The sequence below is a fragment of the Tamandua tetradactyla genome, chromosome 10 (assembly GCF_023851605.1).
Source record: "Tamandua tetradactyla isolate mTamTet1 chromosome 10, mTamTet1.pri, whole genome shotgun sequence".
Classification (NCBI taxonomy): Eukaryota; Metazoa; Chordata; class Mammalia; order Pilosa; family Myrmecophagidae; genus Tamandua; species Tamandua tetradactyla.
In genome coordinates this window covers 4183965-4198201 of record NC_135336.1, presented here as the reverse complement: position 1 = coordinate 4198201, position 14237 = coordinate 4183965, and the positions used below count along the sequence as shown (strand labels likewise).

Genomic DNA, 14237 nt, shown 5'->3' with positions numbered 1-14237 from the left:
TCTTATCCTGCCCAGTATGTGGTGCTTGTCTGCCTGCAGGTCCCACCAGCATAAGATGATGCGGTACCTTTAACTTTGGTGGTACCTTTAACTTACAAGAGAAGAGGTTGTAGGCTGGTTTTAATGGCTTCAAATTACCAAGCCCTGGCGTCTGAATTCCTTGATGGAGGGATTCCACCTGGGTAGGGCTTCACAGCTCCCCTGGGGAAGGCACAAGCTCCAGACAAGCCCCCAAAAGAGCTCACTTATGTCTATGCCTGGGGCAGTTGCAGCCTGAAAAGTCCTGCCGCTGTATCCAGAGGTAGTCAAGCCTTTGTAGATACACAGCCACAAAAATCTCTGTTTCCTTCTTTTTTATCCCCCCCTTTTTCTGTCAGTCCTGCCCCCTTGGCGCCAGGGCAAAAATGAGCAACCTCCGCTTTGATCAGGTTCACCTAAGCTGGGGGCCTATTTTTAGTAGTCAGAATTTGTTAATTAGTTCCACAATTAGCGTTTGATTGTGCCCAGTCCCTGCTGCTGGTAAAGTCCTTTCCTTTCCCCTCTGGGAAGCGGCCTGTGGGGGAGGGGCGCTGGCTGCCGCAGCTTTGGGAACTCATGGTTCTGGGGGGGTGCCTGCAGCTGGTCCAGCTGGTCCAGACTGGGGTACGTTGTGTGTCCGGTCACTATCGTGGCTCCGGGAGCTGTTCTGTACTGTTTTTCGCCAGGGTGACTTTTATCCCTAGATGTCATGTCCCACATGGAGGGCAATGATTTCACTTGCACAGTTGGGCTTAGAGAGAAAGGCCACATCTGAGCAACAAAAGAGGTCCTCTGGGTGACTCTTAGGCATACCATTGGTAAGCTAAGCTTCTCTGCTACATACATAACCTTCACAAGAGCAAGCCTCAAGATCAAGGGCTTGGCCTATTGATTTGGGTGACCCTATGTTTGGCTCAGTATCTGGGGTTTTCCCAGTGGTAAAGTTTAATAGTTCCATAATTTTCTCCCATCCCCCAAGTGACTCTGCCAATACCTTTTAATGATCTGCTTAATATACCCTGGGATGTATCAGGAATTACATTAAGCTCTATAGGATTAAAGGCTCTCATTCTTATTCTGGGCTCCCTGTGTTTGGAATGTTTAAATTATTTATACAGACAGAATGAGTTGGATTACAGAAAATTTAGGTTCTGGACATAATTAAAACTTTCTTCCTTTGGTCTCAAACAGTAGGTAAAGTTCTAAAATACAGGCAATGTCTTCCTTACCTCTGTGCTCTGAATTACCTTAATCCCGACCCTATCATCTTCATTTTTATCTCTAAATACCAGGTTATACATGATAAAATAGCCCCTCAAAATCCAGAAATAACAATTATCACCCCAGACTAAACATGACTGCTATAAAAGTTTACAATCTAGGCCCCAGTTTTCTTATAGGCATTTTCTAAATGGGATCATACAATATTTGCTCATTTATTTCTGGCTTAGTTTGCCTCACCAAATGTCCCACAGGTTCATTCACATCATTGCATGCCTCACAACTACGTTCCTTTTAGTAGGAGCACCATGTTTGATCATATACTTGTACCATCATTCTGCAATCTGCTTCTCAGTCAGGGCACCTTTCAGCCACCTCCATCTGCTAGGCCTCAGGTATAATGTCCGGAGTCAATAGTCCATCAACACTCAATTTAGATAATTTCATTGTGCCTAAAAGAAAGATAACCAATAAACACACCCTCACCAAATAGAAAATCCAAACCTCCCCCTAACCCTTGCTTCTCCCTGCTGGTGTTGCTGTGGTACTGTTGATGTTTTCCTGTTAAACATAACCCATAGCATGTAATAAGATTTTCCCCTATACCCCCAAATTATACACTCTTTGTATAAGATTCATACCTTTGCAGTAGTTCATGCAAGAACTTATTTATATTTGTAGTTTTAATCGGTGGGACCCATGAGTCTATACAACCCCTTTCTATCATGTTCACCTTCAATATGGTAATATTACTTATAGACCCACAAGTGAACTGCCTTCACTTCTGTGTATTCCCTTGCAATTAAGTTCAACCTCATTACCTTTACCATGGTCATAAAAGTGGAATCATACAGATCTATCCTTTTGTGTCTGGCTATTTCACTCAGCATTATGTCCTCAAGGCTCATCCATCTTGTTATGTGGTTTAAGAAATAATTTCTTCTTACTGTTGCATAATATCCCATTGTATGTATACACCTCATTTTGTTAATCCACTCGTCTGTTGATGGGTACTTGGATTGCTTCCATCTTTTGGTGATTGTGAATAATGCTGCTATGATCATCGGTGTGAAAACCTTTATTTGTGTCACTGCTTTCAGCTTTTCTGGGTATATACCGAGTAGTAGTATTGCCAGATCATAGGGCAACTCAGTATTTAGTTTTCTGAGGAACCACCAGACTGTCTTCCATAGCAGCTGTACCAGCAGTGCATAAGTGTCCCAATTTCACTACATTCTCTCCAACATTTGCAGTTTCCTGTTTAATAGCAGCCATTCTTATAAGTGTGAGGTAGTATCTCACTGTAGTCTTGATCTGCATTTTCCTTATAGTTAATGAAAATAAGCATCACTTCATGTGCTTTTTAGTTACCTGTATTTGCTCTTCAGAAAAATGTCTATTCATATCTTCAGCCCACTTTGTAATTAGGGTGTTCTTTTGCTGTTGAATTGTATGATTTCTTCATGTATACAGGATTTCAAACCTTTATCCAATGTGTGATTTCCAAATATTTTCTCCTATTGAGTTGGCTGCCCCTTCATATGTTTTTTTTTTAGCTTCTACTTTTCAATCTTCTATGATGAATGAATATCTTTTTTAAATTTAAAAGTATTTAATTAATAAATTTTTCATCTATTTTATAATCAGGAGAAAGGGAAAAAAAAACACTTTCAGCAAAGAAATTTGAGGTTCACTTTGTTCATTTATCCAGAAAGTATTTCCTGGGTCCTATTCTCTTAACTAGGCAGTTGGGTCGTTTCTTGGCCTCAACCATACAGAACTAAGTACAATGTCATATGAAACTGGCAATAGCCTTAGGGGTTTATTGTGTAGATGAATAGAGGAGGGTTGGTGGGTGGTTTGGAGGTGACCTTTTAAATGCATCCTTGGATCACAATAATACACTATGCGTTTAAGGCTATTTTTGAGCACTTAACACACATCAGCTCATGCAGTTTATCACTAAAACCCTATGACATTGTGTTATCATCCCTATTGTATAAAAGAGGAAACTGAGACTCAGAGAGGCCAAGTTATTTGGCTAAGATCACACAGCTGGTTGGTGCAAACCTTGTGAAATCTGCTCCTCCCACCCTATTGTACTAGTTTTTGAGCCCTAGGTGGCTACTTTCTTTCTTTTTTTTATTTCAGCTCCCTCCTGATCTGATTCCAAGACCTCCTTTCAATGTCAGTCCTCCCAAACACACAGTGGGGCGAGCATTCCCGTGGGGGTCCTGCCAGGGGTGCTTCTTGAGGTACCAGCCTGAGGTTGGACTCGATCTTCTGTAAGGAGGCTGTAGTGGAGACCTCGAGTGAGAGCTCTAAGAAACATCAGGGAGACGGCTGTTTTATCCAGTCAAGTTTGGGTATTCATGCCCAAGCATATTTGCTTTACATATGTCTTGAAAGTTTTCATTTATGTGAATTTCTTCCAAGTAGGAATTCCTAAATTTGGATGTTTGTATCTTGATTAAGATAGTGACCTTAACATCTTTCATGTACATTCTTATTTTAGTTATATTTATAAAAAAGTCATTAACAATAGGAGGAAATGTATAAAAAGGAGATAGTTTTTCTGTTAAACAGTGAGATTATGGGTTCTTTTTTTTTCTTTGCATTTTAGTTAATATTTTTCACCATTTAAAATAAGAAAATGAATAGAGTATGTAACCTGAGTATATCAAGCCTATGGGGAACAGACAGGGTCGCATTCAAGGTTATCTGCCTCAACTCTTTTTCAGTTTTTTTATGTCCACTCTCCTTTTGTCCATGCTTTAAACATATTTCTCTTTCTTTCTTTATTTCACTTTTAAAATTGAGATATAATTCACATATCATTCATTCTTTTAACATATACAATTCAGAATCGTTTAAAATGACATACACTGTAAGAGCGCCTGCCAAGGGCTCCTACAAAGTGGATGCAAAAAAGAGGGAAATCACAAATATATGCATATAAATGGTTATTTAAAGTATACAATTTGGTATTTTTTAATATATCCACAAAATAGTGCAACCATCCTCACCATCTAATTCCAGGACGTCTTCATCAACTGATAAAGAAAACTTAATACCCATTAGTAGTAATTCTCCATTCTTCTTTCCTCCCACTAATATATTTCTGTCTGTATGGATTTGCCCCTTCTGGGCATTTCAGATGAATGGGATCTTAGAGTATGTCACCTTTTGGGTCTGAATTCTCTTGCTTAGCATTATGTTTCCAAGATTCGTCCATGATGTAGCATGTAGTAGCACTTCATTCCTTTAATTGCCAAATGATATGCTACTTTATGACTATCCAACACTTAATTTATCAATTCATTGTTGATGAACATTTGAGCTGTTCACTCTTTTTGACTATTATGATTAATGCTGCTATGAACATACAGATACAAATTTTCGTGTGGTCATATGTTTTTATTTCTCTTAGGCTTTACCTGGGAATGGAACTGCTGGATCATATGGTAATCTATGTTTAACAGTTTGAGGAACTGCTAAACGATGTTCCAAAGCATTTTACTTAACTCATCAGCAATGTATGAAGGTTCTAATTTCTCTACATGCTCACCAGTACTTGTTATTATATGTCTTTTTTATTAGAGCCATCCTAATGGGTGTGAAGTGGTATCTCATAGTGGTTTTGATTTGAATTTCCCTCAGGATTAATGATGTTGAACATCTTTCATGTGCTACTGGCAATTTGTAAATCTTCTTTTTGAGAAATGCTTTTCAGATCTCATGCCCAGTTTTTAATTGGGTCATCTTTTTATTATTGAGTTTTAAGAGTGCTTTATATATTCTGGATATAATTTCTTTATGTGGTTTGTGACTATTTTAATATTGGGTTGTTTTCACTTTCTTAATGATACTGTTTATAGTATAAAACTTTTTAATTTTGATGAAATTAAATTTATCTATTTTTTCTTTGTGGCTTTCTTTTGGCTTTGTATCTAAGAAACCATCATCTAATCCAAGGTCACAAAGATTTATCCCTTTGTTTTCTTCTAGGAGTTTTTAATTTTAGATCTTACATTTAGGTTTGAGGTTAGTTTTGAATTAATTTTTGTATGTGGTATGAGGTAGAGGGTCCTACTCCACTTTTGCTTGTGGATGTCCAATTGTCCACGCACCAATTGCTGAAAAGACTATACATTCCCCCTTAACTGTCTTGGTATCCTTGTTGAAAATCAACTGATCATAGATATAAGGGTTTATTTCTGGATTCTCAATTCTATTCCATTGATCTATATGTCTAGCCTTATGCCTGTACCACACTGTCTTGAATACTATAGATTCGTAGTAAATTTTGAAATTGGGATGTGTAAATCCCATCTTTGTATAAATTTTCCAACTTTGCTCTGGCTCTTTTTTCCTGGGTTTCTTGCATTTTCATATGAATTTTTGGATCAGCTTGTCAATTTCTATTTTATAAAAGCTACTGAGATTTTGATAGAGATTGTGTTGAATCTGTAGATCAATTTGGGGAGTATTGTCATCTTGACAATATTAAATCTTCTAATCAATGAATTTAATCTTTCATTTATTTAGGCTCTATTTACCGTCTTTCAACCACGTTATGTAGTTTTCACTGTATAAGTCTTGCACTTCTTTCGTTAAATTTATTCCTAAATACACTTTGCTTTTTATCTATTATGAATGGAACTGCCTTTTAAGGTCACACTTGGATTATTCATTGCTAATGTGTAGAAATTAATTTAATATTTGTACATTGGTGAACTTATTTGTTCGTTCTGATAAATTTTTAGTGAATTCCTTAGGGTTTTTATATACCAAATCATATTATCTGCAAATTAAGGTGGTTTTATTTCTTTCTTTCCAATCTAGATGCCTTTTATTTCTTTTTCTTGTCTACCTGGCCTAGATAGAACCTCCGGTATAATACTGAATAGAAGTGGTGACAGCAGACGTCCTTGTCTTCTTCCTCATTTTAGGAGGAGAATATTCAGTCTTTCACTGTTAAGTATGATGTGAACTTTGGATTTTTGGTAGCTCCTCTTTATCACGTTGAGGAAGTCTGCTTCTATTTCTAGTTGGTTGAGTGTTTTTATATTGATAGGGTGTTGGATTTGATCTAATGTTTTTTCTGCGTCTTTCGAGATGATCAAAACAAAGGTGTTTTTTCCTTTATTCTATTGATATGTTTTTTACATTAATTGATTTTTATTTATTAAATCCACTGTGAATTCCTGGATAAATTTCACTTGCTTAAGCCATATAATCATTTATATATGTTATGGGACTCAGTTTGCTAGCATTTTATTGAGAGATTTTGTGTCTTTTCATAGGAGATACTGATCTTTAGGTATCATTTTTTTTGGTGATATCTTTGCCTGGTTTGGGTATCAGGATAATACTGGTCTCATAAAATGGGTTGAGAACTATTTCCTCCTGTTTTGTGGATTAATCTGAGAAGGAATGGTGTTAATTCTTCTTTAAACATTTGGTAGAATTAACCTGTGAAACCAACTGGGCCTGGGCTTTGGGGGGAAAATTTGTTGATTACTCATCTAATCTCTTTAATTGTTATAGGTTGGTTCTGATTTTCAATTTCTTCTTGAGCCAGTTTCAGTACTTCCTAAGTGTCTTCCTAAGAACTTGCCCATTTCAACTAGTTTATGTAATTCATTGGCGTACAATTGTCCCTAGTGTTTTTTTTATAGTGATATCTCCTCTTTTATTCTGAGCTTAGTAATTTGTCTTCTTTTTTTTTTCCTTCATCAGTCTAGCTAAAAGTTGTTGATCTTGTTAATAATTTCAAAAAGAATTTTTAATTTTTGGTATTTTTCTAGTCTCATTTATTTCTGCTCTAGTCTTTATTATTTCCTTCATTCTCATTGCTTTGGGTTTAGCTTGTTCTTTTTCTTATTCTTAAGTTAGAAAGCTAGGTTATATTGATTTGAGATCTTCTCTTTAGCATAGGTGTTTACAGCTAAAGATTTCTAAGTACTGCTTTATCTTCTTCTCATAAGTTGTATAATTTTTTTTTCCTTTCATTTATCTCAAAGTGTTTCTGATTTCCCTTGTGATTTCTTCTGTGACTCATTGGTTATTTAGGAATGTGTTGTTTAATTTCCATGTCTGTAAATTTCCCAAGCTTACTTCCGTTATTGATTTCTAATATCATCCCATTGCCATGCACCTTTTAAAAATCACTTTTTTGAGAGATTTTGCCATGGTAGTTTTTATAGGCTGTTATTCAGGTAGTAGAACAGGTGGGTTCAGGTTAAGATGTTCTCCAAACAGAGAATGTGAGACGTTCCCTGATCATTCACAGTTCTCTCTGAAGCAGCAAATGACTCTTGGGCTGCCGCCTGAGGTGATACTCTGCTCTTCTGGAGGACCCAGTTCAGGCCACAAGTTAGCAGTTTACCCCTTGCCTAGAACAGGAATACTCAGATGTAAACTTGTTTTTACTTTCTTTCCTTTCATGGGCCATTGTTTTTTTGCTCTGAGCCATGATGCTTTCCTGGCACCTCTTCTACAGTTTGAAACTCACGGTGAACACCTGGCGATACCAGTCCCCCTCCCCGGCGCATTTGATGGTCACCGCACGTGTTTGCCAGGTGCATTGCTTGACAGCAATAGTTCGCGCGCATTCTTTTTTCTTTTTTCTTTTTTTAATACATTTAAGCACATATTTGTAGGCTCTTGGACAACTCTTAGGCGTACCTGGTAGGTTTTATAATTGCGTTGTTCTGCATTTCCCCCGTCTGTTTCTCCTGGCCGTTAGCAATCCGAGTCCAATCAGGGTGCGGGGAAGGCGGGGAGAGAGGCTCCTAGGCCCCCTGACGGCAGGGCAGGAGTCGCTCGGGGTCTGTCCGAGGCGGGTGTAAAGCCCCCAGCCCCTCAGTTCTGCCTGCCAGTGGGACCGCTGGACTCCCGGCCAGCACACCCCATCCCGCTACGGCCGGTCGGCGACCCGGGAAGCTCCACCGCGGCGGGGACCCGGGAAGCTCCACCGCGGCGGGGACCCGGGAAGCTCCACCGCGGCGGGGACCCGGGAAGCTCCACCGCGGCGGGGACCCGGGAAGCTCCACCGCGGCGGGGACCCGGGAAGCTCCACCGCGGCGGGGACCCGGGAGCAGCGCGCTAGGCGTTGGCGCCGCGCAGGCCCTGGAGGGGCGGGGCCTCGGCTCCCCAGCGGAGCGGGTCTGCAGCGCCGCGCGGTCCGCCGCAATCCCCAGGGCACCCAGCGTAGGCCGGGCCGCGGGACCTGAACCCAGCAGCTTTCTTTTTTTTTTTTTTTTAGTTTTTATTTTGTTCTTTATGTGCGGGAATTCTTTGGAGCGCTGAATAAAAGTAGGATTTTTCCAGAGAGGATTTGTATTTTTACTTACCTCTGTCAAGTTCCATGGGACACCATCAACTTGGGACCACTTTAATTTGTAAACTTGAGATTTTTCGGAGCATGGGTGGTTCGAATTTGAGGTTCTCAGCCACACATGAAGGCACATGAAGGGCAGCCTGCGTTACAGCTCCTTAGTGCCAAAGGTCAAGATCTGAGACCCTCCCCTCCCCCCCCCAGGCGTGGGAGGGGGGTGCACTGCCCCAGCGAGGTCTCCTCTTCAGCTCCCCCTGCAATACCAGCCTCCCCTCCCCCGCGCTTCTGAGTGGTCCGTAGACTTCGGTTCCTGTCCCCTTGCACTGCAAAGCCAGGAAAATGGAAGCTCAAGGTTACCAAGTTCCGAAAAAGGCAGACGAAAGGTGATTTCAATATTCCTCTTTTGTATTTGGATTTCTTCGTCACTTTTTTTGGGTGGGGGGTGGGGGCTTCTCAGTAATCTTTATTTTCTACTTAGGTCAGTGCTTTTAAAACGTTCTGTTTTAATTATATCCATCATTATGAATCGTTTTCAGACTGTTTAGTGCTGTTTGCATGTGGTTGTTGTGCCTCTAGTCTTCTTTTCTCTGGAATACTTCTTCAGTTTTTCTTTGACTTTCTCGACCTTGCTAGTGTTGGCGATTACAGGTTAATTGTTTTTTTTTAGAATATGGCTCAGTTTGGGTTTATCTGATGTTTCCTCATGACCAGATTCACTGATACGCCCCTTTGTCAGGAACATTGCAGAAGGTATGTTGTGCTCTTTCTCTGTGCTATCAGGAAGCTCATAACCTTGATTTGCCTCATTACTGGTGATTAATTGATTAAGGTGGCTTCTGTCAAGTTTCTCCCCTGTAAAGTTACTGCTTTCCTTTTATAATTAATACGTATTTTGTGGGGAGATACCTTAAGACCATGTCAATTTTCCATTTCGTCATTAAACTTTTACCAACTAGTTTTGACATTTCATGATTGAATTAATCATTACAATAGCAGCCAAATGGTGATTTCTCTAATTCTCCACTAAGGAAAAGCTCTCTTCTATTTATTTATTCCTTTATTTATTTTTATCAATATGGACTCCTCGATTTTCATTTTGTTAATGGACTATTACAATATTTGTATACTTATTTAGTCAAAGTCCCTCACATTTGTACAATGGGAACCCTTCAGACTGCCTCTTATGTCCTTTTGAATGTCTCCATCATACTTTGAGCACTTCCTTACTTTCTAACACAACAGGATGTTCCCAGATCATTTTGCACTGGAACCAGCCATTTCTCCAGGGCGCTTTTGTTCCTTTTAGTGGAGAATGGTATTTAGAACCCAAAATCTGGGCACCCTTCAGATTAATTTACCTTGTAGCACTTCTGCTCTCCATGGAATTTAGATATGATTCCAGTAGGAATCCCACCTCCAATCTAAGGATTCACTTCCAGAACAAGCCTACTGTTCCTGAAACTCATCATGGGGCAGGGGTGGGGGTGGGGGGTGAGGTGAGAGGGTGAGGTTGGGGGTGCGTGGTCTTTGATTCTTCATAGACCACTCTCCCAGCAACCCTGAGAGAAGTGGATGCGGCTGGACCTCTCCACTGGCTACACCTTAGGCTAAATTGGGGTTTCCAAATAGGGAAAACATCTCTATATGCTTGGAAAAAAGTATTGGAACCCAGGATTTTGCTATTTTAAGAGGTAGGACTAAAAGAATATATGCCTAAGCACAAATTCTCACTTAGTATCTAGTTTGGTTAAAAAGATAGTAAATACATTTACCCCTGATCTCTATGAGGATACAGAAAACACAGGTGTGCACACAGTAATGCAGCTTGTTGACTAGACCGTAACTGTGAATTCAACCAGAAGTGGATTTGGATCCCTGAACTGCTGCATATAAACCCAGTAACCCGGGTAAGCTTGAGCTCTGTGAACATCTGTTTCTTGACTGTAAAATGAGGATAATAATACCCACTATGCAGAATTTTTCAGAGATATGTCAAGAGGCATTTAGCAGGCAGTCAGTAACAGCACACCTCTCTAATGTCACAGCCTTTCATCAGTCCAGGGGCAAGCACCTTCATTTGTGCAGTCCTTTGGAAGCTAGCAGACTTTGTTCACGAAAATTGGCTAGTAGAGGCTATGAGATTAGGTGCTTACTTGCTATTTTACTTGCTATTTTAAGTTTAATTTATAGACTGCAAAACTGTTTCCTTTTGGCTAGTGCAACGGTGGCTCAGTGGCAGAATTCTCGCCTGCCATGCCGGAGACCCGGGCTTGATTCCCGGTACCTGCCCGTGCAAAAAAAAAAAACAAAAACAAGAAACTGTTTTCTTTCATTAGCAATCTATATCTACTTTTAAATACTGTTCCTTTCTTCCAGTGAACCCACAACATTTCAGAAATACCACCAAGTGAGTCTGCTTGCAAGATTTAACCAAGATCTGGATAAAGTAGCAGCAATTTCCCTGGTCTTCTCTACAGGAACTGTAATAGGCCCGAAGTACAAGCTCAGGATTCTCCGAATGAAATTAAGGTCACTTGTCCATCCAGAGAGGTGAGCAGTAGGTGGGGTTTGATAATCTCCTGTTTTCCAAAGATGTTGTTAGATACAATCCAATCTACTACGTCTGATAATTCTATAGAATTCCGTAAGTCACCATGAGGGAATGGATTGGTTTATCAAAAATAGGTTTTGTAAAGACAGGTAGCCCAGGAATCCATGAAAATTATACTTGTATATGCTTAAAGATAAGGCCCAGTAATACAATGAAATAGTGTAGCTATTGCTTATTCCCCAATCACTCACACTGTGTACAAGTTGATAATTGTAGAAAAGAAAGCCTCCTTTGATTAGGTAAACCAAGGCTGGTATAAAAAAGTACAGAAATATTGAAGTATTTTACTCCATTGATATCGTCTAAAATAACTAAATCAATGTTAAATTTATTAAATTTGATAACTTGAGATCCTTGTTATATTAAGAAATATACACTTAAGTATTAAAGGGTAAATGATTTTCTATCCTAAGGCTACTAGAATGTAGTATTTTTATTCTCAAATGTTTTTGAAAAAATAACAAATATGTGTGGGGAGCGGGAGAGAGGAAGAGGGAAAGGGAGAGAGAGATAAGGAAAGTTTTTTTTTTTTAAAGTACAGAGCCAGGGGTGGGGTGGGGGGTGGTGGTGGTGCAAGGGTGGTTCAGTGGCAGAATTCTCACCTGCCCTGCGGGAGACCCAGGTTAGATTCCTGGCCCATGCACTTTCCCCCCAAAAAACAAACAAGCAAAACAAACAAACAAAAATTCAACAAATGGTACTGCAATAACGGGATACTCACATGAAAAAATAATGAAATGTGACCCTGCCATACAGCATACAAAACAAAAGTACAGAGCTACGTTGGTATGCATGTCATACCAACAGCTGCCACTCTACATTGCAGTTCCAGCATCCAATCTATGAACAGACACGGGAAGTGATGTAAGGAGTTAGTACTTCATGAATTCGTTTTTCCTGAAGGTTTAGGGTACCCTGAAACATTCAATAATGCAAGTTTCTTTTAAGAGGATGGATAGTCATTGATTCTCTAAACTGTGGGACTTAACAATTTTTTCCTGAATATCAATAGGATACATGTTCATTTTATAAAATCTGGCAAGTACCATAAGTGATAAGAAACAGAAAAGTATTACTGATAGTATCAATACTCAGAAACAACCTCTGTTGATATTTTTGGTTGGTTCTTTCTAATCTTCTCACTATCTTACTATTGTATGTATTTTTAAACTTAGCTGAAGTTGTGAGGTCCATAAAAGTTTACATCCTACTTTCTTGTTGTTTTACTTATTTACCATAAGCATTTTCCTATACCATGACAAATAATTGCAAAATAATTTTCTATCCTAAGGCTATAACATAACTTTCTAGAGTGTAGTGTTTGTGTTATTTTGATAAGAATATTTTTTCTTATTTTCACAGGCCCCAGTTATGTCGGTACGATCTTGTACTGATGGAAAATGTGGAAACAGTCTTCCAACCTATTCTTTGTCCAAAGCTGCAAATGTGACTGTTAGCAGAACACCTGGGACCAGGAACATCAAGAAAGCTATGACAATAGGCTTTTTAAAAGCTTCCCTCACCTTTTTCTCAAGGCACAAAAAGTACAGGAAGGACAGGGATTTTTTCTCTGCTGTTCTATGGATGTCACGTTACAATATATCAAACGACCTTGTGATTATAAAATTATCCCAGGAAGGGAGCACCTAACTAGGGCAAGTCAGAAACTGCCGTGCTCCTGACAGCACAGAGTTTTGTTTGGCTGCATCCTGAGGCCTTATTTATTTTGTCGATTCCGCAGCTCAGCACAGGGAATGTTCTGGTCGCTACAGCTGCGGCGCAGGTGTCATAAAGGGAAGGACTAGCTGGAATCCACACTTAGGACTTGATTCCATATCCCCTGTGCCGAATTCCCCCAGGTCCCACGTGTAGAAGGGAATGGAAACTGACCTACCTCCCAGAGCTTTTGGGTTCCAGAGGGGAGTCTGTGAAGGGTTCTTTGAAACCCCACCCGTGAGATGTTTGATAAATGTGAATATGCTTTTATTTATTTTGAAATGGCTTTTCTAATATGCAATGAGAGGGCTTCTCCATATCAACACCAGCTTCTCTCCCAGGCCTTGCCCTGGGAAGGCCAGAAAGGCGCGCCCCTGGCTTCCTGCCTGTCTAAAGTGGTGCTAGTGCCCTGAGAAGGTGGGATGGTGGGGATAGAAAGGAGGCAGCTGCTCGGACTAGATAGGAAGTGGATGGGGGGGAAGGGCAGAGGAAGCCCTGGGGCAGCCTTGCAGCAGAGTGACAAGGGATGCACTGAGAGGCAGGAGAGAAAAAGCAGATCTTGTTTTACACTTAAGGTGGAGACGGGATCACTTTACAGGCAACCCTCATTTTAAGAAATCCTTTAAAAACAATTGTTTTTTTTTTTTTTTTTTTTTTAAAGATAGAGGAAGGAAAGGAAGGAAAGAAAGACAGAGAAGGAAGGAAGGATGGAAGGAAGGAAGGGAGGAAGAAAGGGAAACATCTTTATTTTTATTATATTTTGTTTGTTTGTTTGTTTTTTACATGGGCTGGGGCCGGGAATCGAACCGGGGTCCTCCGGCATGGCAGGCAAGCACTCTTGCCCGCTGAGCCACCGCGGCCCGCCCAAAACAATTGTTTTTTAATTACCAGTGAAATCCATGATTATTGAATGAAATTTTTAAAATGCGTAGATGAAAACAAATAAAAAATACCATCTGTAATCCTTCCTGTTAGAGATCATTAACCTTTTGGAAAGAGGTGGACTAAATGCTTTGCGTGAATTCAAAGCATATACTGATTTGCTCTTTGAGCCTCTGAAGCCTCCAGTTTCAGGAATTCTCAGCCTTTCCTGGAAGCAGGTGTGATCTCTGACACTGGAATGATAAGAGCAGCCAAGCTAAAAGGTCCTGGAGGGCAAGGCCAAAGGACTGGGCTCATCCGTCCCCAGCTGTGGCCACTGCCGGATGAGATTTATAAGTGCTATGGACCTCCTCAGCCAAGTGACTGTTCTACTGCTTTATGTGAGAACAGTCCTTATTTTGAAGAACTGGACTCTCTATTTCATAAAGTATATGCATCTGTATATAC

General features: G+C 40.1%; 1 protein-coding gene across 3 annotated transcripts in view; it reads left to right on the top strand.

The window, feature by feature from the left end:
• Positions 1-13178, top strand: part of LIPH (lipase H) — a 70154-nt gene extending 56976 nt beyond the window's left edge. For all 3 annotated transcript variants that reach the window (XM_077117792.1, XM_077117791.1, XM_077117790.1), the window contains 2 exons: positions 10958-11131; positions 12555-13178. In XM_077117792.1, coding sequence (XP_076973907.1) covers positions 10958-11131; positions 12555-12642 — 262 coding nt within the window. In that variant the 3' untranslated portion in view covers positions 12643-13178. The remainder of the gene's footprint in view (positions 1-10957; positions 11132-12554) is intronic.
• The last annotated feature ends 1059 nt before the right edge of the window (positions 13179-14237 follow it).